At 44.2% G+C, this 21,863-nt stretch overlaps 1 protein-coding gene across 4 annotated transcripts in view; it reads right to left on the bottom strand.

The window, feature by feature from the left end:
• The window catches only part of TDRD3 (tudor domain containing 3), a 301,146-nt gene that overhangs the window by 188,005 nt on the left and 91,278 nt on the right, over positions 1 to 21,863 (bottom strand). For 3 of the 4 annotated variants that reach the window (XM_037894974.2, XM_037894990.2, XM_037894967.2), the window contains one exon: positions 7,711 to 7,776. In XM_037894974.2, coding sequence (XP_037750902.1) covers positions 7,711 to 7,776 — 66 coding nt within the window. The remainder of the gene's footprint in view (positions 1 to 7,710; positions 7,777 to 21,863) is intronic. The other variant, XM_037894984.2, reaches the window with a different exon arrangement.

Raw genomic sequence — 21,863 nt, 5'->3', positions numbered from 1 at the left:
ATGCTGTTGTTTACTTAGGGGACCCTGGGGGGGGGGCAGCTATACTGTGATACCATTGGGTCCGTGATCTGCTCCTCGACGGCAACCGGAGCAGTGCCGAGACCGGTGCCGGGTGTGGGAGTGGTACCGCGAGTACGACCGGCGTCGCGACAGAGAGCAGTGCCAGGACTGCGAGCAGCACCAAGAATGGGATCGGTGCCGTGGCTCGACCAACGGTGCCAGAGGCTGGATGAGTGCCACCTTGCCCCAGGACGGTGCCACACATACAGGTGCCAGTTCCTTGGTCTGAGGCTGAAGGGATGCCAATACTGTCAAGGCAATAAGATCCCTTGCAGCCGCGAAGGTATCTGGGGTAGACGGCAACTGGACCTCAACCACGCTGCAAGTTGGGGAATCCAGAGTCACCGGACTCCAGGGCTCCGCCCTCAGGCCAGAGTCAACGGTGCTGAAGCCACAGGTTGTGCCCTTAGGCGCTCTGCTGCAGGATGTCTCCCCGCTGGCGGTTCTAGGGAGGCTGGTTTTTGCTGAGGTGGGCCAGCCGTTTCCGGTGCCTCTTCTGGCCAGGAGAGTGGAAGCGGTGCCGGGCAACGTCAGTGCCGCAAGTCTCTGTCAGAGTCCAACCGCGGTTCCGTTCCTACCGCTGCTGCCGGGGCGCTGCGCACCAAAGCGCTCGGTGCCGGATCTTGGCTTGCCGCAGAAGGCCGAGGGCTACGAACTGCGTCAATGATGAGCTGTCTTAAACCAAAGTCACGCTCCATCTTAGTCCAGGGACGAAAGTCTTTACAGATCCTGCACTTCTCAGCTTGATGAGACTCCCCCAGACACTTCAGGCAAGAGTCATGGGGGTCGCCCATTGGCTTAGAGCAGAAACCACAGGGCTTAAAACCCGGAGCCTTGGGCATGAGCCCAAGAGAAAGATGAGAAGGAAGGAAACCCCTCCAACCCCACTAACACTAACAACTATAACTATTAAACACTATAACTACAACTATTAACTATGAACTATTAACAAGAGTATGAGGAATATGCTAGGGAGAGTGGAGAGCAGCAAAGCCGAACTCCACAGTTCCAACAACCGTCACGGGCGGTAAGAAGGAACTGAGGGGGTGTTGGGTCAGCTGGGGTCTATATCGAGCACCATGAAGGCGCCACTCCAGGGGGCTCCACAGCCGACCCACCGGGTGTTGCTAGGGTAAAAATTCTTTGACAGCCATGCCCGCACATCTAATTGGAATCTATATGAGCAAGCACTCGAAGAATGATGCATTTATTCAATATGCAGACAGTTACAGCTGATCTGAAAATACTTTCCAAAATAATCTAGAAACTTTTAATCATGTGTTAAATTCAAAGAGTAAAGTAAAAGTGGCAGTCCACCCACAAAAAACTTGAAATGTACTTTCTAATTTTTTTCTCAAGTTCCTCTCAGCGACAAATGACTGGTTATGGCTTGGAGAGAATCCCAAGCAGCAAGTATTGTTGAATCACAACAACCAGGCTTATTTATATAATGTCCCATTTTCACAAGATCTCATGTGCTTTTGTGGTGTTGGAATAATTTATGGTACATCCCATAGAAGTAATAAATACTAAAAAGTTTGAAGAGGTTGTCAGATCTGCTGCATATCAGGTGATTTTAATTACTCAAATATTGCTCAGTTTAGAAAATAAACTTACTGATATGGTACCTGTTGATCTGGACCTGTGACTGAGAACCAAAGAGATATCCAGACAAAAAGTTCTCCTCACCATTCATTATCTCATTACCTCAGAGGCCGAAGGATAATTTACCTCTCTTTGGAATAGACTATAGGGAACTACATCTCAGCTCGAACATGATTTAAATAAAATAAAGTTTGCTACAAAAACTGAAAGGAGTTGTTCATAATCAAAACTGAACAAAAAAAAATCCACAGATTTCAGACTTCCTAGCCTCACCTAAGGAAGTGCAACTCTCTCAAGTTAAAGAAATTCTAACGGTCACATCTTCATCAATGTGTGTCCATTTTTCAGACCTTTCTCCTCTTATCCAATATATCAGAGCTCGAGTCCCAGGTGTTAGTGATGTTCTGTCTGTGTAAGGAACACCTCCCTCCCTCTCTCTGACATCTTCCCTCTTCTTTCTCTCTCATGTTATACCCTTGAGCAGCAAGGAGACCAATCAGCAGGAGTGGTTTTGGTCCCAGCTGACTAAGAACTAATCTGGAAAACGAGTCCTCTGGATCAAAGCTTCTCATCATAAAGGCTGCATAGGCAGAGTACGGTTTCAGGGAAAGCTTTTTTCCTAGGAATTATATACAAGCATGCTAGGCTGTACATATTACCACATGAAATGCAGTAGTTACTACCTGATTACTTCTCTTTATTTGCCATGAATCCAGCTACTCTAAAACCTAAGCTAAAACTGCCTTTCTACTTTTTAAAAACTATATTAAACACTAAAGCTAAATATTTAAAATGACCAAAACAAAGATGATGGCTCAAATACCATTCACACTCATGGAAAGAACTGATGTTAGGTGAACGGGATCTTTAATAAATATGGTTTGGAACATTTGGTTCTACAGTCAATGTGCATGTGTTCCTCAATTATTAAATTGTTTTAAATGATTAAGAACATAAGAACAGCCATACTGGGTCAGACCAAAGGTCCCTCTAGCCCAGTATCCTGTCTTCCAACAGTGGCCAATGCCAGGTGCCCCAGAGGGAATGAACAGAACATGTAATCATCAAGTGATCCATTCCCTGTTTCCCATTCCAGGATTGCAAACCACAGCGTGCAACTCCTACACTGCTCATCTGCAGAAGCAATTTCAGAAGGGAGAGTAATATTTTTTTGGTCTCCCTTAGTGGTCATATAACTGGGCCACAATGTTCTTTCCACAAAAACAAATGGATTTGCTTTTATTAACTGATTCTGCTGATGAGGCAGTCAAAATTCTAGGAATAAGTTTTGTTCAAGATCATATAGTTTAGCTTTAACCTTCTGTGTACTTTGACTCTGTCTTTTTAGGAGAGAAGTTATGGAGTGGTTAGAGTTTCTGATCCTCCACTGTTACCAGACAGGATCAGGGTGTGTTGTAGGGGGAGCTTAATAATGAGAGGGCCTTCTCTAGTTACTGCTTAGGCCAGGGTATGGCTCTTTCCGTTTATGCCAACCGTCCTATAAGGGACATACCTTATTTAAATAAAAAGTGGCCTCTCTCATACTAAATCAGTATGGGACACCTTTTATCCTGTATTTCAAGTAGGGTGTCATGCTGCCAGAGTGGTACAAACATTGCTCCTGCACCTGGATTCCACGACAGAACAGCACTCCAGCACTTCACTTTGCAAAGTGCTGCTGGTTGGCAACTTGACCAGGTGCACATTTTTGCACTGTCACTCAAATTTGGCCCTGCCACCCATCTGACATGGTGAAGGGGTTGTTGGACCAAATTCCTGGACCCCTGCTGAAAGTTGTCCCTCCCACTGAAATTTGAAATGGTGTCCCCTGCTAGTTGCACCCAAGCCTCCCAGAGGTGCACAGCACTGCAGCAGGCAAACACTACAACTTCAGCCTCCGACAACTCCAGGCACCTGTGCAGAACCTGAACAGAAGTCTCAGCAGCTGCCCAGCGCCTGAGGACCTTGGTTGTGTGCAACACCCAGAGCGAAAAACAAAGAACTCCTAGAAAGAGCAAGGGAGAAGGGACTCAACCTCAGAGGCTCAAGTCAAGTCGAGGAACATCTGAGGTCTGTCCCATACTTCTGAAATACAGTGTTGGCAGCTGTAGCTCACAGTGAGATAATTCTCAGAACCCAATTACGTTGAAGTGCCTTCCACTTTGTGTTTTTTAAAAAGGAATAAGGTCAGCGGGTCTCAAATTTCATTGCACTGCAACCCCCTTCTGATAACAAAAATTACGACATGACCCCAGGAGGAGGGACCAAAGCCTGAGCTTGCCAGAGCCCTGCCACCCTGGGGGGAAGGGACAAAGCCCAAGCCCCGCCGCCCATGGCAGGGGGGCCCAAAGTCAAAGCCTGAGCCCACTGCCCCAGGTGAGGGGGCCAAAGCTGAACCCCACGAGCTTCAGCCCCAGGCCGGGGGCCTGTTACCTTGGGCTTCAGCTTTGGCCCTGGGCGGTGGGGCTCGGGCTTCAGCTTCAGCCCCAGGCCCCAGCACATCTAACACCAGCTTTGGTGACCCCATTAAAACTGTGTCACAACCCACAGTTTGAGAACTACTGGGTTAGCTGATTTGTGCTCCCTCTACTGGGGGTCTTCAGCAATAGAACAAAAACACAGTACATTTCTAGGCATTATGGTTATTTTTTCTTTTTAATTCTTACAACAGAGGTAGGTAAGAAAAATCTAGAATAGTCAAGCTGATATTTAGAATCCAAAAGATAATTCTCACTAGATAAGTCTTAAATTGGATATTAAAATTAACTAACAAAGATATACCTATTGCAATTGATGCGCCTGAGTCTCCTGATGCTCAGGCTATGCCTACCCTAGACAGCTTACGGCGGCACAGCTGAACTGATACAGCTGCCCCACTTTAAGATCTCTTGTGTAGCTGTTCTATGCTGACAGGAGAGAGTTCTTCCATCGACATAATTAAGCCACCTCCAACAAGCAGCAGTAGCTATGTCAGCGGGAGAAGCTCTCCCACCAACATAGCGCTGCTCACACTACCACTTATGCCAGCTAAACTTATGTCCCTCAGGGGTTTTTCACACCCCTAAGCAACATGTTTTGCTGCCATAAGTGTTAGTGTACACATGGCCTCAGTGACAACTAGGAATACATCAGTTCTGGACTCAAAGGTCACACATTACCCCAACATGATCTGATTTTTAGATTAACCTCTTATATTGCCCCCAGATTTCTATGCTCAGTTTGCAAGCAGTGAAGTGAGATTTACTAGACTCTTCCTCTTTGAAAACCTATGTGCTCCTCTCCGAGCAGATCAACTCAGCATAGCATGACAGAGGAACATATTAATGGGAAAAGATGAATAAACAAACCAAAAAAAGCAAAAAGAACAGGAGAGAAAAAAATGAAAGCAAAACAATAGGTTGATAAAAATAATTAACAGAGTTTATTAACCTCTTAAATGCTCTGTGAATGTTCGACGTACATTAGACAAATTATCTGCCATACAAACCCTATTGGATATATATCAATATCATTATGTACTAAAAGTTTTGCACACAGGGCAATAAATGCCTCAAAGTGTGAATCACATCCTTCAAATACACATAACGTAGCAATATACATTAGATTATGCCTGAGGGATAACAACAGATTTATAAAAGAGCTTTGAAATTTAAACTAAGGGTGATGAACTATTTTTTCACCTCCCCAAGCAGAACCTTTAAAGCACAGTTCAATGGTTTTCTGCATGCAATCCTGCAATGTACAGCTGTATTTCTTGTCAATTTCTTCCTGTAACAGCCGGCCATTACTATCTCTGTTACTTCTAATGCACCTATCACCATGACATCCAAAGGCAGAGCCCTTTTTGAAACAGTCTCTTGGGAAAACGCATGACAGAGCTGCATTCTCTAATCTGTACTGAGATGGCATTAAAAACAGAATTGAGTGGTGACCAGAACAACTAGATTAATAACTAAGTTTTCAGTATGCAAATATATTTCTGAGAGAGAATGCCCTTCACATTTTGAACTAATAAGGTCATGGTAACAAATATTTCAGCAAGCATTTTCTTTGAGGGTAAAGCCCTGAAGTAGATGACAAGTACAATTATCTGGTCTATTCTAGTGATCAGTGAAAACTGACGAACAGCTACCCTTCAAGTAATCCATAAGAGTGTAATAAGAGGTCAGAAAATTATAACACTTAAATCGTTTTAGAAATTAAATCAGTTCTCAAAGCTGTGTGTTTGCAAGGGTCTGATGGATATCACATGAGAAAAAACCCAAAAACCAGTGATACTTCAACACTGATCTGAGGTGCAACCATTGTGACAAAGTTCCTGCTCTACCTTGGTGGATCTTGCACTTATTGGCTGATTTGCTCGCCTTGGAGCTTCACGGCAGCCCTCAGCTTGGCCGTTTTTCTGAACCCACAGTCCAGGTCAACTCCTCCTCTGTCTGACCAGGAGTTGGGAGGTTTGGGGGGAACTCGGGCCCAACCTCTACTCCGGGTTCCAGCCCAGGGCCCTGTGGAATGCAGCTGTCTAGAGTGCCTCCTGGAACAGCTGTGCAACAGCTACAACTCCCTGGGCTACTTCCCCATGGCCTCCTCCCAAGCTCTTCTTTATTTTCACCATAGGACCTTCCTCCTGGTGTCTGATAATGCTTGTACTCCTCAGTCCTCCAACAGTCCACATTCTCACTCTCAGCTCCTAGCGCCTCTTGCTCCCAGCTCCTTAAACGTGCACCACAAACTCAAGTGAGCTCCTTTTTAAAACCCAGGTGCCCTGATTAGCCTGCCTTAATTGATTCTAGCAGCTTCTTGATTGGCTGCAGGTGTTTTAATCAGCCTGTTTTAATTGTTTCCAGAAGGTTCCTGATTGTTCTGGAACCTTCCTTGTTACCTTACCCAGGGAAAAGGGACCTACTTAGCCTGGGGCTAATATATCTGCCTTCTATTACTCTCCTATAGCCATCTGGCCCGACCCTGTCACACTAGGTTGAGGTAGAAGAAGCCTGAAGTATTTTTTATTCCTTTTCACTCTAATTTCTCAATGTGACAAAAGCTATCAACTCATCAACTGGATATAATTTTTTTTTCTTTTTGAAAAAACTCAGAAAGCAGATATGGAAATAGATAAACAAAAAAAAATCTAACGAAAAACAAAATGAGAAGAGATCACTCGTGTGATGTGAAATGGAAGCCTCAAACTTAGACAGAATATTATTTAGAAGCTTCAATGGCTAAAAAAAATCCATCTACCAGCTACACATGATAAAACACCAACTTGAAAGTTGCCAGAAATATTTACAAAAACATAGATTTGATGGGTTAAATAAGAACTGAAACCCTTTTTCAGAGAAAGCTTGTTTATTTAAATAGTTAAGAGCTACATGCACACAAAGCAAAGTTTGGTTCAAAACTCAAATCTACTCTGCAATACAAAATGTCTCAAATCAGCTTTTTATAGTTTATTATCAGTTTCTTCTTCACTAACGCTTGCACTACGTTTGTCTGGGTTTCAGACAGATAGCACAGCACCAGTGGATGATCAACTCCATACAACAGGTAGCCACTTCTCCACTCTGCAACCTTACTGAAAACAAACCTGTTTTTACTTAGCTCAGCAACTAAGTGCTAATGAAAAATGTTTCCACAAACCTTCCCATCAGCAACAGTCAGTCAAAATGTAGAAATCAAAAATAACTATTTGCACTGAAAACTACCACCACTTATAAACAAAAACAGGGGAGTTAAATTAAGTATGAGGACTAAGCACACAGAAACCTAAGTTGTATAAATTAATCAGATTTCCATTTATTTAATTGACTGAAGAGCCTGTGCTAAAACACAGACAGAAGTGGCTTACACTTTTCAAAATTTCCAAAACTTGTGAACGAAATATATGTATGCACTGAAAAAAACAAACGTACATACCATGCAGATATTTAGATATTTATGAAGTAACGTGAGCCAGAATATGCAAATTGGATGAAACATATAGCTATTATCAAGAAGTCAAAATGAACAGAGGAAGATAAATTAGTAACTCATATTCTTGGGTACCTTTTCCACCTTTCCACCATTGATGTCACTGGGGAGGAATTTCTTGCCAATAGTTCTTAAATCTGTCTGAAATCAAAATAGAGGATAATAAAATTTCAGTTTAAATATATTATCCCAAATATGCTTTGTTAAATACAGTAGCAGAAACAGCCTACATTTTCCAGTATTACACACAATACTTTTAGCTTGCACATTATGTGTTACATATACCAGTAAGTATACATTTGAATAAGAAAAGAAGTTCTTTTTCTTAGAACAGGGTGGGAAAACCTTTTGGGTTGAGGGCCACGTGGGAGTTCCAAAACTGTATGGAGGGACGGGTAGCGAAGGCTGTGCCTCCCCAAACAGCTTGGCCCCCACCCACTATCTGCCCCCTCCCACTTCCCACCCCCTGACTGCCCCCCTCAGAACCCATGACCCATCCAACCCCCCCTGCTCCTTGTCCCAACTTCCCCCCCAGTACCCCCCGCCCCAACCCCTATCCAACCCCTCCAGCTCCCTGTCCCCTGACTGCCCCGACCCCATCCAAACTCCCGCCCCCTGACAGGCCCCCCAGGACTCCCACACCTATCCAACCGCCCCTGCTCCCTGTCCCGACTGCCCCCTGGGACCTCCTGCCCCTTATCCAACCCCCCCGCTCCCAGCCCCCTTACTATGCCACTCAGAGCACCAGGACTGGTAGCCACACCACCCAGCCGGAGCCAGCCATGCCGCCGCACAGTCTAGAGCATTGGGGCAGGCTGGCAGCCACTCTGCCCAGCAGGAGCTCGCAGCCCCGTCGCCCAGAGCGCTGGCAGCATGGCGAGCTGAGGCTGGGGGGAGAGGGCACAGCAAGGGAGGGGCCGGGGGCTAGCCTCCCCAGCCAGGAGCTGAAGGGCTGGGAAGAACGGTCCCACGGGCCAGATGTGGCCCGTGGGCTGTAGTTTGCCCACCTCTGTTCTAGAAGAATAATTACTACACACAGAGAGTTATGAAGATGGTTATTTTAAATGCATACTCATTCTTATGAACTCATTATTCTAGACTGCTTTTCAAAAATTTAAGTTAAAGTGTTTAAGTTGCATATTTTTCTCAAGTATTAAGCAACACTAATCATTAAAACATTAATAGAAGTCATTTAGATATTTAACTTATGTTTCTTTCTTCCTCTCTTCACACTTTAAAAAAAACAAAACAATTTCCAGCTAGATGTCTTTCAAATCACTCAAAACGTGTGGATGATTTTCACAGTTATATCCAGACAGAGTTTACATCACGGTTACACTAAGGAATTAAATACTTTTGAGTTTAATTAACTGTTTATTTTGGGATTGCGCCAAGTAGCAAAGCAGTATTATCCCATTCAGCAGACGTATGACAGGGACATCAAAAATTAGAGAAAAAGCATTCATATGACCAAGGAAGCAATTGGACCACAAGCACTCACAACAGGGGATAGAAACACAATTTAGATAAGCATTTTAGTTACTCTGGGTTTGGATAACAGGATGGTACTCCATGTCTAAAATCTGTACCACACAAAATTAGTGCAACTTAATCCAAATCTTACTAAGCTTCTTGTATGACTCGTTACTGCAGCTACATATGTTACAAGGAAAAACAGCAGCACAGCCTAGACTGGTATCTAAGGGTTTATCTACACAGGGACTTAGCGTGCAGCAAGCCAGGGTGAATGCACGGCATAGTAGCCTGCCCCGCACGAAGTCACCGCATGGGACTCTGCTACAGTGCATTAAAAATTCTGTCATGCACTTTGACTTACTGCTTTTTGACACTTTTTGCATGTGGTAGCAAGGTCCACAGAGTGACTTAGTATGCAGCAAGCTACCCTAGCTTGCCATGCACTAAGTCCCAATGTAGACAAGGCTCTATATTTTTTCTACATTTCAATGTCTGAAATAAGTCTGTTGCCTTTAAAAAAAAGAAGTTATGGATAATGTAAATTTCTCTGTTGAACACAAAGCACTTTCTTATTTTATTAATGCTGTCTTACAGATTTTGAAAATGGCCTGTGATATATTCATACAAACCTTATTCATCCAGACATGTAGAATGGAATTGCTACTGTTACTTGGATATTTATTTGCCCTGGTATCAGTGGGCTATTATCTTATATGGGCTATCATCCTAATTCAGAACTGACAATTACTGGTTTTTAGCAGCTAAAATGAATTAAATCCAATGTTTTATGCTTTTACTTTTACATATATGTAGTATTGAAACTATTCACACTTTATAGAATGGAAGCTGCTCACTGGTTTTACTCTAAATATCTATAAAAAAAATGTCCAAACCACTTTCTGCCCCTTTTCTGCAGTGTAAAAAGAGTCAAATACAATGTAAATGAGAAAAAATATTTGCTTTTGCACTTTCATACATTTTGTTAGACATGAGCCTTTCCTAATTTTAATATGCACATAAGACACATAAGTTTTAAAGTTCAACTTGTACTAAAATTCTTAAAATTAAATTTAAAAATATTTTATATTTAAAAAACCCTAACATAACACATTTTGACTTACTGTATTCATTTCCCCAAGCTCCTTAAATGTAATAATATAATTAGGAATAACAGCCATCAAGTATTGAAATTAAAGAGAAATTCATGTTCAATATACTTGAAACAATATTTTGTTTTGGGTTTGGCGGGGGGTTGGATCTCCCATTTCACCAGATGGCAAAAAGTAATCAACAAACTTTTTTTACAAGAATGCTCTGTGATCTACTGTATTTCTGACACTGGCTAAACTGTATTTTATAAATTATATAAATGTGTTTTGCTGCCAATGTCATGGAGGGGAAGGGGAGGAGTCAAGAGACAGAAAAATATCTCAACTGATCTACAAGTTTCGTGAAGCTGATTGAAATTACAAGAGTTCTAACAACCATCTTCTATAAGTATCAACCTTTTGATTCTCAAATTTTTATTAGTAGAGGGATTCCTCTACCTGAACATTCTTGCATTTTGATTTATGTTTTTAGTTCAGCAAGTGATGGACAGTGAGCTTGCATGTGTGTGGTTTTGAAAACAGCACCTATACGATGGTTTCTCAAAAATCTAAAACAGCATAAGGTTAAATAACCTCATTTGTCTGAAATATCTCGCACATTTATATTTTGTAGGTTGGAAGATGTGTGTTTAAATCTTCAAAAAATGTTATTTTCACCTAAATTTGTGTTTGCCAGTTTCGTGTAAGAACGTGTGTCATCCTGGATTGTACTGGAAAAACTTTTATAATGATATGTTTGGAAGGAGGGAGAGATCAGTTATTATTAAAATATCACTAGCAATTTAGACAAACTACCTTTAGCTGACATCAAAGTTGTAGTTTAAATATTAATTTCACCTCTGCAGTTATTTAACCCTTCCAGCATTAGCCAGTTGGTTTGAATATAAAAATATAAATTGGCACTGAAACTGGTAATGTTAATTATTCTTGGGTGAGCACCAAACAAGATCCACTTCCTTCCCAGATTAAAGTTTATAAATAATGATTGGTTTATTTTAGATTCATGGGATGATTTGATATTAATCCATTTTATTTTAATTTGATGATGTTTTCTTTTATGTTTTTATATAGTTTGATAAAATTATATAACACTAGAAAAACTTAAATAACTTATACATAAGTTGGTCCAGATAGTTATTCTCCACACTTCAGAATTGTAACGACTCAGTGGTAGATAATAGATTTTTCACCTTCTTTAATCATCGCACAGAATTGAAGTGATCTGCAGGGAACAGACATGTCATTTGGCAATGACTTTTCATTTTCAAAAGCTAAATCACATTAAGAGTTAGCTAAATAGGTATTTCATATTTCCCTAATATTCCTGATCATGGAAGCAATTGCTATAGCTGTCACAGAGACATTATGCCATCCCAACAATGACAGGATGGGTATCCCATATAACACTCTTGTAAGACATTGTGCAGACAATGAAAACATTTGAAAACCTTATCTAGCATATTTATTCTTACTCAATGTTTAGAAAAAGAGCTAGTTGCTTCTTAGCTTAACCCGGTTTTCATTAAAAATCCCAAATAAGTCCTTACACTCCCAACACTACACTCTTTCCTCAAGACTACACTTCTATTCAAAACACACAACTTGGCCAGGTGACAACCTTGGATATGATGAGGAGGTTAATTACCTGTAACTGAAGGTTCTTTGAGATGTGTGGTCCCTATTTGTATTCCTATCATGGGTGTGCATGTGCCAGAGCTGGAAGGTTTTCATAGCAGTGTCCGTTGATCCTCAAGTGTCGTGTCTCCCCTCATGCTCCTGGTCAAGGTTATAATATTCCATGTGGGTCAACGCCTCTCCAGTGACGCTCTTACCGCTGAGTATGCTAGTCCCAGCAAAGAGGATGGGTACTGGAATACAAATAGGGACCACACATCTCAAGGAACCTCCAGTTACAGGTATCTAATCTCCTCTTCTTCTTTGAGTGATGGTCTCTATGCTATTGTAATTGTGGGTCAGTAGCGAGCAGTAATCAGCATGGAGGTCCATGCGACGATACAGGAGGAAATGTCATCCGTAGTACAGTGCGGCCCACGGCAGCAACTGCAGCTGCCCTTTGGGGGATGGCATAGTAGAAGGTGAAGGTGTGAATGGAGCATCATGTCGCTACTGGACAGATATCTTGCCATGAGACATCTGTTAAGTATGCTGTTGTGGTAACTTGTGCTCGCATACAGTGCGCTATAACTGTATGCAGCAGCTGTATGCTGAAGCGCGTGTACCATGTCTGGATGCACCCATTTCCGTTGTTGAGGAGAGCGCTCGACTTTTGGACCAGTCTGCAATTCCTACAAACAGCTTCAGCGATGCCTGAAAGGCACGGTCCTCTGGAGATAAGGCGGCTAGGACATGACGGACGTTGCAAAAGCGAAGAGTCCAGTACACATTGGAGGCATGTGCTTTGGGACAGAAGACAGGGAGGTGAATGGACTGATTGAGATGGAACTCTGACACCATCTTTGGGAGGAACTTAGGGTGCAGCCTTAGCGAGACACTGTCTTTGTAAAACACGGTAGGAGGGACCAGCCATCATGGCCGCCAGCTCACTGACCCATCTAACGGAGGTAATGGCTACCAAACAGTACCTTCATAGAAGAGATGGAACAGAGAGCACATTACCATCGGTTTGAAGGGCGGCTTCGTGAGAGGAGATAAGGACAAGATTCAAGTCCCACGGGCTTGTGGACGTGAATATCGGGGAAAAGGTGTTGGGAAGACTTCTCATGAAATGGTGGTAGGGTGAGGAAACACTGAGGCACTATCCATCACATGGAAGAAGGCACTAAGTGCTGCTAGGTGGACCCAGATAGAGCTGAAGGTGAAGCCTGCCATTTTGAACTCGAGGAGGTAAGCAAGGATGATGTATATAGAAATTTCACTGGTGATGGTGGTGAGCCAAGCACTGAAATGTTTCCATTTAACTTGGTAGCAGGCCCTCCTGCTTTGAGAAAGGATGTGGTACCCTGGGGTAGAGCATGCTTTGTCTATCCTCGAGCTCCATCCAAAAATCAGGCCATGAGGTGAAACAGGTGTGGACTGCAATGACAAACTCATCCCCGATGTTGCGTGAGGAGGTCTGGGAGTGTTCTGAGGCAGAGAGGTGCCTGGGTGGAGAGTCTGACGTGGTACAGGAATAAAAACTGATGTGGCCAATACAGGGCTATGACTATTATGGCAGCCCGGTCTTGTCAAATCTTGCAGAGGACTTGTGGTAGGAGGCATAGAGGAGGTGCCCCAGGGCTCCCCTGGGCAATAACGAGGCAACCTGCCGTTCTCATGAGTGGCAAAAAGGTGGAAGAAAACAAAAAATCTGCCTCCCTACCTGGGACAAAATAATGCTGTTCTGCTCGTTTTGATGTGGGAGTAAAAGCAGCCAGGGAGAGCCACACCGCTGTACAGGCTGGAGTATGGCATCATTAATGGGAGTGCCACCCTTGAGGGTCCCTGAGACTGGAGGGTGTCAAGGAAATGGTGCTGCTGGTATTGAACCTCCTCCAGTAGGATGCCCAGATCCACTGCCACCCTTTGTAACAGGTCCTGATACTGCCTATTGTCACCATGGAGAGACATGGAGGCAGGAATGAGAGCTTTGTCCAAAGAGGAGGAAATGGCTGTAGGGACCGCAGAACCGGCAGCACGGGCCCAACCTCCACCTTCTCCTCAGACCCCGATTGTATTGGTAGAGGAGCCAGGGTAGACTGGTAGGAGACCTGAGAGGGCATACACCAAGGGTCGTATTGGTCCCAGGGTGGCCAGTGTAGCCAAAGAGTATGGACCTGGGGTCAGATATTGGTACTGCATCGCCAAGCAGGAAGATAAGGCGGGTGGAAGCAAGAGTCAGTGCTGCACCTGGATACAGGGGAGAAGGTTGGCTCTTGTTCCAAAAATCCCTCGGAGTCCGAAGATGCCTCCGGTAGCAGGGGAGCCAGTGGTGCAGGGGAACCACAGTGCAGTGTTGGCATGGCCCTCTCTGGCAGAAACAGTACTGGCTCGTCTACTGGAATGGGGACTGCAAGGGTGAGTGACAGGCCAGAGAGCAATAGCAAAGATGGGTAGAGCAGCCCCAGTTCTTCCATGGATAGAAGGGGCTCCAGATCGCCCAGGGACCTGGGGAGTGTCCTTGGAGGCAGCTGAAGATGCAGGGAGAGTCCATGGAGCCAGCTGCAGCGAAGGTTGCAGAAGCAGCAGCAGAACAGGTGATTTGTGAACAGGAAACGGCACAGACTGGGCAGCAACTGGGGCCACCAATCACGGCTGTCAGACCCCTTTTCCTCTTCAACTTACCCTAAAGGAAGGGAAGTTTGGGCACCAGTGCAACAGTGCCGGCACGCAACATCACACCCAACCTGGCATGGCTCTAGGAGGAAACGCTGCACTTAGAAGCAGCCCTCTCTGGGACTTCCTACTCTCATGTCTGGGCTTGTCCAGGACCGCTGGTGCCACCAGATCTGAGGAATGGGAAGTGCTGGGAGACATGCTCACTGTCGGTGATGGACACCGCACCATCAGTTCCAACGAGCCTGGATGCAAGTGTGCATGCGGCCTCATGGCCTCCTCCCTAAGGTGCTTCCTGAGGCGAAGTTGTCGCGCTTCACAGGTCCACAGCAGCAAAGTCTTACAGACGGCACACTGAGCAGTGATATGGGCTTCCCCGAGGCAGCAGAGATAGCGTTGGTGCTCACTGTTCATGGAGAATGAGTGAAGGCACAAAACACAGTTCTTGAAACCTGGATTGTAGGACACAGTTCCCAGAAGGAGGAAAGAGTCAAACCCTGACCAAGGAAAACTATAAGTAACTAACTATCACAATGATGTAAACTATCTATACTAAAAAAAAAGAAAGAAGAACTATATACAACTACAAGAAACTACATGCATCTGATGAAGTGGGTTTTTTAACCCATGAAAGCTTATGCCCAAATAAATCTGTTAGTCTTTAAGGTGCTACCGTACTCCTTGTTGTTTTTTTAACTACAAGAAAGGCTCTCTTAGCATAATCACTAAGATCGCAGAGGAACAGGGGTTCCAATTGCAGCCATGCAATGGAAAGAGGGAACCGGAGAGGCGTCAACCTGGATGGTCTATTATAACCTCACCTGGGAGCACGAGGAGACACACGATGCATGTGTGGGTCAACAGACACTGCTACAAAAACTTTTCAGCTCCAGTGCATGGGGCGCATGCACACCCAAGATTGGAATCCCGACAGGCACCATTACTCAAAGAACAATCTGTATTCCCGTGTACCCAAAATTTCAACTGACTTTAGTGGGAATTTTGGGTCTACAATGAATGCAGGCTGCAGCTACTCACATAAAATATATGACAACTCTATATAGACTGTAAAGCTTAAATGAATCTCACTATATACATACACTGGAACTCGTCAGTATTAGCTCCTGCATGTAATTTCATGGTATGAATGCAAGGTAATACCTGGCAATTACTCTAATTTTTAAATATTAATTCTTCCAAACATGCCCATGCATGTAAATTCCATAACCATCTATGCATGCTCAAATCAAGTTGCAGTGGGGGAGGTTTAGGTTGGATATTAGGAAAAACTTTTTCACTAGGAGGGTGGTGAAACACTGGAATGCGTTACCTAGGGAGGTGGTAGAATCTCCTTCCTTGGAAGTTTTTAAGGTCAGGCTTGACAAAGCCTTGGCTGGGATGATTTGATTGGGGATTGGTCCTGCTTTGAGCAGGGGGTTGGACTAGATGACCTCCTGAGGTCCCTTCCAACCCTGATATTCTATGATTCTATGAAATGAGCACACAAGTTCATAAACAAGTAGATGGCATATTTTGAAAATTTGGACCTTCAAGTGTGTGGTTTACCTTGGGGTCATTTTACCTGAACATGGTACTATAGGACATAAAATCTGACACAATTTGGGAGAGTAAGTATTGTTTGATAGCAGTAAATCAAACAGTCGGATTTTCCTGCACCCACTTTTCTAGCAGCCTATTGATAGCGAGTTATAGAAAAAGATAATGGAAACAGGGTTTTCATTTGCATGTAATTTTTTTTTAAGTTATGAATCTTTTAAATACTATGTAGTGGGAAGTCAGAACGATGATCAAAGACCCAAGAATGCAGGTGTGTTTCGTTTCTGAGAGAATAAACACTGTTTTTCAATGCCCCCTAAAAATCACGTATGCAGTGTTGTTGCAGCCCTCTCAGTCCCAGGATTTGAGAGAGACAAGAGGGAATATCTTTTATTGGACCAACCGTTGTTGGTGAGAGAAACAAGCTTTCGAACTTACAAATAGCTCTTTTTCAGCTCAGGTCTTGAAGAACAGCTCTGCCTAAGCTCAAAAGCTTCTCTCTCCCACCAACAGAAGTTGTTCTAATAAAAGATTTTACTTCACTCATCTTGTCTCCCTAAGAATAATGAAAGTCCAAACCATGAATCAAATGTGCAAGTGGAGTAGCTGAACTACAGGATCCACTGGCAAAGGAAAATAAGTTGTGGGGCTATCACAGCTCCTAAATATTGAAAACACTCTGAGATGACTTAAAGGGAAAATATTTAGATTTGGTGCAACTTGGAACAACTTATCAAGGGTTGTGGTGGATTCTCCATCACTGGACATTGTTAAATCAAGATTGGATGCTTTTCTAAAAAAGAGATTCTCTAGTTCAAACAGAAATTAATTCAGGAGAGTCCTATGGTCCGTGTTATGCAGGAGGTCAGACTAGATGATCACATTGATCCCTTCTGGCCTTAGAATCTCCGAATCTATGAGCACATTCTCAGATTTGTGCTGACACCTTGCCATGTATTTTGGAATGAAGAGTTTACATGTGCACGCTCTAAATCAGATTTTACTTTTGTAAGATATGCAGCCCTGTACAGGAGATCAAATCTTAGCCTTAGCATGAACCTAGGAGAGAAATACAGTTGACTCTCTTCATATCCACATACGTTAAACTGAGCCAACCAACACGCATGACTCTGCCTTACAAAAGAATCTTTTTCAGTGTGGTCTTCGGCAAATCATTTAACTGTCTCCTGTATGCCATATTTTTACATTAATTCTTACAATCCCTTATAAAGCACTTCAAGCCCTAGAATGCAAAGTACTAAGTGCTACACAGTGTTTATTAAATTTTCCTTGGTAATTTCTTTTCTTTATACAATTTTTTCTGCTTTTTTCACAACCTTCTGCTCAACCCGACTCACAAGTCTACTCAATGACAGTCCACGGCTTTAGGCTAAATGGCAGAGTTGAAGTTTAGTTATCAAAATGTTAAAAGGTATTAGGACTAAAACACACACAAAAATTAAAAGGATCAAAGGGATGTATGCTTTAAAGCTTTGCTTCCTGATGCAATAAATAGGGAATCTCTACTGAGGCACACAAAACTAGGATCTGCGATAAACATCTTTACAAATTCAGACAAGAAATTTTTGTCTTTTTCTCCGTTGATTTTGTGGGAAACCACAAAACATGAGGGTTTGAGTATCTTCTTTTATTTCCTCTAGGTTCTACATAAAAATGGTACAATGGAAATGCTTGTACAGACAAGGAAGAATTTCACACTGGATTTTAGATAGTTAGATATGGATGACTCAAAAATTCCAATCACTAAGGTAAGCAAGGGACAGGTGAGACCTCTCCCTCACTAGTATTTTGATATTTTGGAAGAATATAGATATGGATGACTAATGAACAATGAAACTATTTCTGGGTGCAAAACAGTTTTCCCATCCCATATAAAATCCCATTTTGAGATTCCAAAAATTTCCCTGTTCCGCATCAGGATGAAACAGAGATCTTTCAGTGAAAAACCAGGAGACAGACATCCATCCCACAAACAGCCTATATTTTAGTGGTTAGGGGCCCTCACTCAGGATGTGGGAAATCCAGGTTCAATTCCCTGCTCTGCCTGATTCAGAGCAGTGGCTTGAACCTGGCTCTCCCATATTCCAGGTGAGGGTCTTACCACCAACCTATATATAGGCCAGTGTTTCCCAAACTATGGATAGACATCCCATTGGCATCATGAAAGGATATCAAGGGGATTGTGAGACTTCAAACCACAGGGGTTTGAAGGAGGAGGGGTAAAAAGATGGGGAAGGCAGAGGCTCTGAAGAGTGCATGGCCAGCACCCAGATCCCACTCCACCTGCCAGGCCATTCTGCTGGAACCCAGCAGTAGCTCCTCAAGCCACCAGAGAAAAGTAAAGAGAAAAGGGGTAGGCAGGGGCCAGGAGCTCCATTTAAGAATGGGGAGAGGCAGGAGACTATTCATGGTCCTATCCCAGGCGGGGAAGACAGACACACAGAGCTGACTGTGGAGAGGCTGTTCCCTGCTGCTGGCAGCAGAATCCATGGGCCAGCAGTGTTGCAATAACTTCCCAGTTTGGCGGGAAGCTGCAGCACGGTGAGGGATGGGGAACCTGTGCTGCTACTGCAGCTGGGGTCGGGGTGCCCAGCCCGTGTGCTCCTGACCATGATGGCAACTCTCTCATGAGGACCCCAGAAGGTGGTTAGAACAGGACAGTGCAACAGTGAAGGAGGGAACAGGGATGAAAAATCCCTGGCTCCCCCGCCCCCCTCCCCACCACCAAATATCTGAATTGGCACCACTGCTCCTGGGGGTTATGTTAACGCAAATGAACCCAAAGGGAGTAATGCATGAAAAAGTTTGGGAACCACTGTCACAGTGATAAGTCTCTCTCATTCTCTCCTGCTGAAGCTGTTCAACTTTGTATAAGTACATATTTAGTTGAGCAGGGGCTTGAATCTGTGTCTCCCACCTTCCACCTGAATACCCCAATCTCTGGCTAGAGAGTCAGGCCTTGTCTACACCTCAGAGTTTAGTCGACAAAAGTCAGGTTTCATCGACAAAACAGTGGAGGTGTTCACCCTACAACGTTCTTTCCTCCAACAAAACTCTCCTGTTTTTCCAACAAAATAAAACCACCTTGACGAGAGAACTTTTTACAGCAAAGTTACACTGATAAAGTGTCAGTGTAGACACTGCGCTTAGTTATATTGCTGCAAATAGCCTCCAGGAGGTATCCCACAATGCCCATCCTGCTCACTCAGCGGTTCAAACTCAGCTGCCCTGCACCCAGGTACACAGGCTTCTGCCCTCTTCCTTTAAAGGCCCAGGAATTTTTGAAATTCCACTTCCTGTTTGCTCAGTGTGAAAAGCTCACATCACATCTTCTCAATTGACTACATTGGCTCCAGGCACCGAACGCATTCCTGCTTGGAGCACACCTGAGTTGCTGGATTTGCTGGTGCTGAAGGACAAGGAGCCTGTGTAGTCCCAGCTCCGCTCCAGCCATAGGAACTTTGATACCTACAATCAGACTTCTCGTGGCATGTTGGAAAAGGGCTACAAATGGGACACACATCAGTGCCATGTAAAGATCAAGGACCTGAAGCAGGCGCACCAGAAGGCAAGAGAGTGTAACCGTCACTCTGGTGCTGCGTTGAAGACCTGCCGTTTCTATAAGGAGCTGGATGCCATCCTCCGCAGTGACACCACCTCCACCACCAAGAGCCCCCTGGATATTTTGGCAGGGCTGGAGGCAGCAGATAACCCCGAGGACAAAGTTGTGGACAAGAAGGTTGAGCTGCACCGTGGACAAGAAGGTCGAGCTGCAAGATGATGCAGAGCATACGACAGGGTCGTCTGGTGGCGCGGCGAGTCAGAACCTCCTTTCCACTCTAAAGAGGTCTAGCCAGTCCCAGCAGTCTGTCTCTGGGGCGCATGATGCAAGAGAGGAAAGCTCTGGTAAGTGACCTTTTTGAGCTGTTGCTGTTCGGTTACATGAGGTATAGCTGCCCTTTGCTTTTTAAATTATAGAAGTGGGTGAAGGGATAGAAATGTACAAGACTAGCTGTATTGGCGTGTGCTTCACATTCTCCCTGTGCAGCTAAGCAGTGAAGTGGAACTGTGTTAATGCACACTGAGATTTCACGGGAATCCTCCAGAGAGCTCTCTAGGAAACTTTCCTGGAGGTATTCGCCAATCTTTGTGTCTCCTACACATGGTGGATGCTGATGGAATTAATACACCATAGCAATTTGATCATTTCCTGAGTACAAATCATGGTCAGTAATCATCGAAGTTTTCATGCAAGGTAGCAAGTTAACAAAGCATGGCATAGTGCTGTATAGAATGGCACATAACTGGATCTTATTGTCAAAATGGTGCCTCAAAGCCTCCCTGATTCAAATAACCTCCCCATTGTGCCCCTCTAATAGCCCTGGTATCTAACTGCTCAAAATCAGCCACCAGGCAATCCGCCTCCAACTCCATTCCAGGATAAACTTTTCACTCTTAGCCTCACAAATATTATGGAGAGCACAAACAGGCTGCTATGACCATGGGACTATATTCTTCATTTGGGTCTAACATGCTATAAATCAGCGCCAGCATGTTTTTAATCTGCCAAAGACATATTCAATGGTCATCTACACCTGCTCGGCCTATTGCTGAAGCACTCCTTGCTGCTCTCAAGGTTTCACGTGTAAGGCTTCATGGGCCATGGAAGGAAGGGTATGCTATGTTTGCGAGGATCACTATGGGCATTTCAACATCTTCCACTGGTATCTTCTGGTCTGGAAAGAAAGTCCCTGCTTGCAGCTTTCTGTACAGGCCAGTATTCCTGAAGATGTGTGTGTCATGCACCTTCCATGACCATCCTGCATTGATATCAGTGAAATGGCCACGACGATCCACAAGCTCCTGCAATACCATGCAATACCCCTTTCTTTTGATGATCTCTGTTGCAAAATGGTCTAGGGCCAAAATTGGCATGTGTGCACCATCTATCGCACCGCTGCTGTTAGGCAATCCCATTGCTGCAAAGCCATCCACTATTTCATGCACATTGCCAAGAGTCATAATCCTTTGTAGCAGGATACAATTAATGGCTCTGCACAGTTGCGTTAACTCAGCCCCAATGGTGGACCTCCCGACCCAAAGTGATTCATGACCAACCTGTAGCCGTCTGGAGTTGCCAGCTTCCACATGGCAATCGCCATGCTCTTCTCCACCAAGAGGGTAGCTCTCATTTTTGTGTCCTTCCGGTGCAGGGCTCAGGTGAGCTCCACACACAGTTCCAGGGAGGTGGCATTCCGCATCTGAAAATTCTGCAGTCACAGCTCGTCATCCCAGGACTGCATAACAATGTGATCCCACCACTCAGTGCTTGTTTCCCAAGCTCAAAAGCGATGGTCCACTATGTGCAGCTGCTCCGTGAATGCCAAAAAGTAATCTGGTGTTGTATCTTTCCATGGTACAGAGCAGGTGAAGTACCTCTGATTCCTGTTCAGATTGGCTGTTCATGATATACTGCATGACCAGCCGCAATGTGTTCATAACAGTGATCATAACAGTAGAAAACAATGCAGGATCCATCCTTTCAGACAGATGGTGGGTGTACAGTAAACAGGGGCCGTTGAAAAATGTCGCAAAACGGAGTCGGACACCCATGGAATGATGGGACAGAAAAAAAACTGATCAAGGGATGCTGAGCCTGCACCAATGATGCACTGTGATCCATTCCACCTTCCCACAACTCCTACCTGCAGAAGATGGCGAGTAGCACAGTGGGATAGCTACCCATAGTGCACTGGTCTCTCTGTCAGAGCT

Source organism: Chelonia mydas, chromosome 1 (genome assembly GCF_015237465.2).
Source record: "Chelonia mydas isolate rCheMyd1 chromosome 1, rCheMyd1.pri.v2, whole genome shotgun sequence".
NCBI classification, from domain to species: Eukaryota; Metazoa; Chordata; order Testudines; family Cheloniidae; genus Chelonia; species Chelonia mydas.
This window is presented reverse-complemented; position numbering and strand designations above follow the sequence as displayed.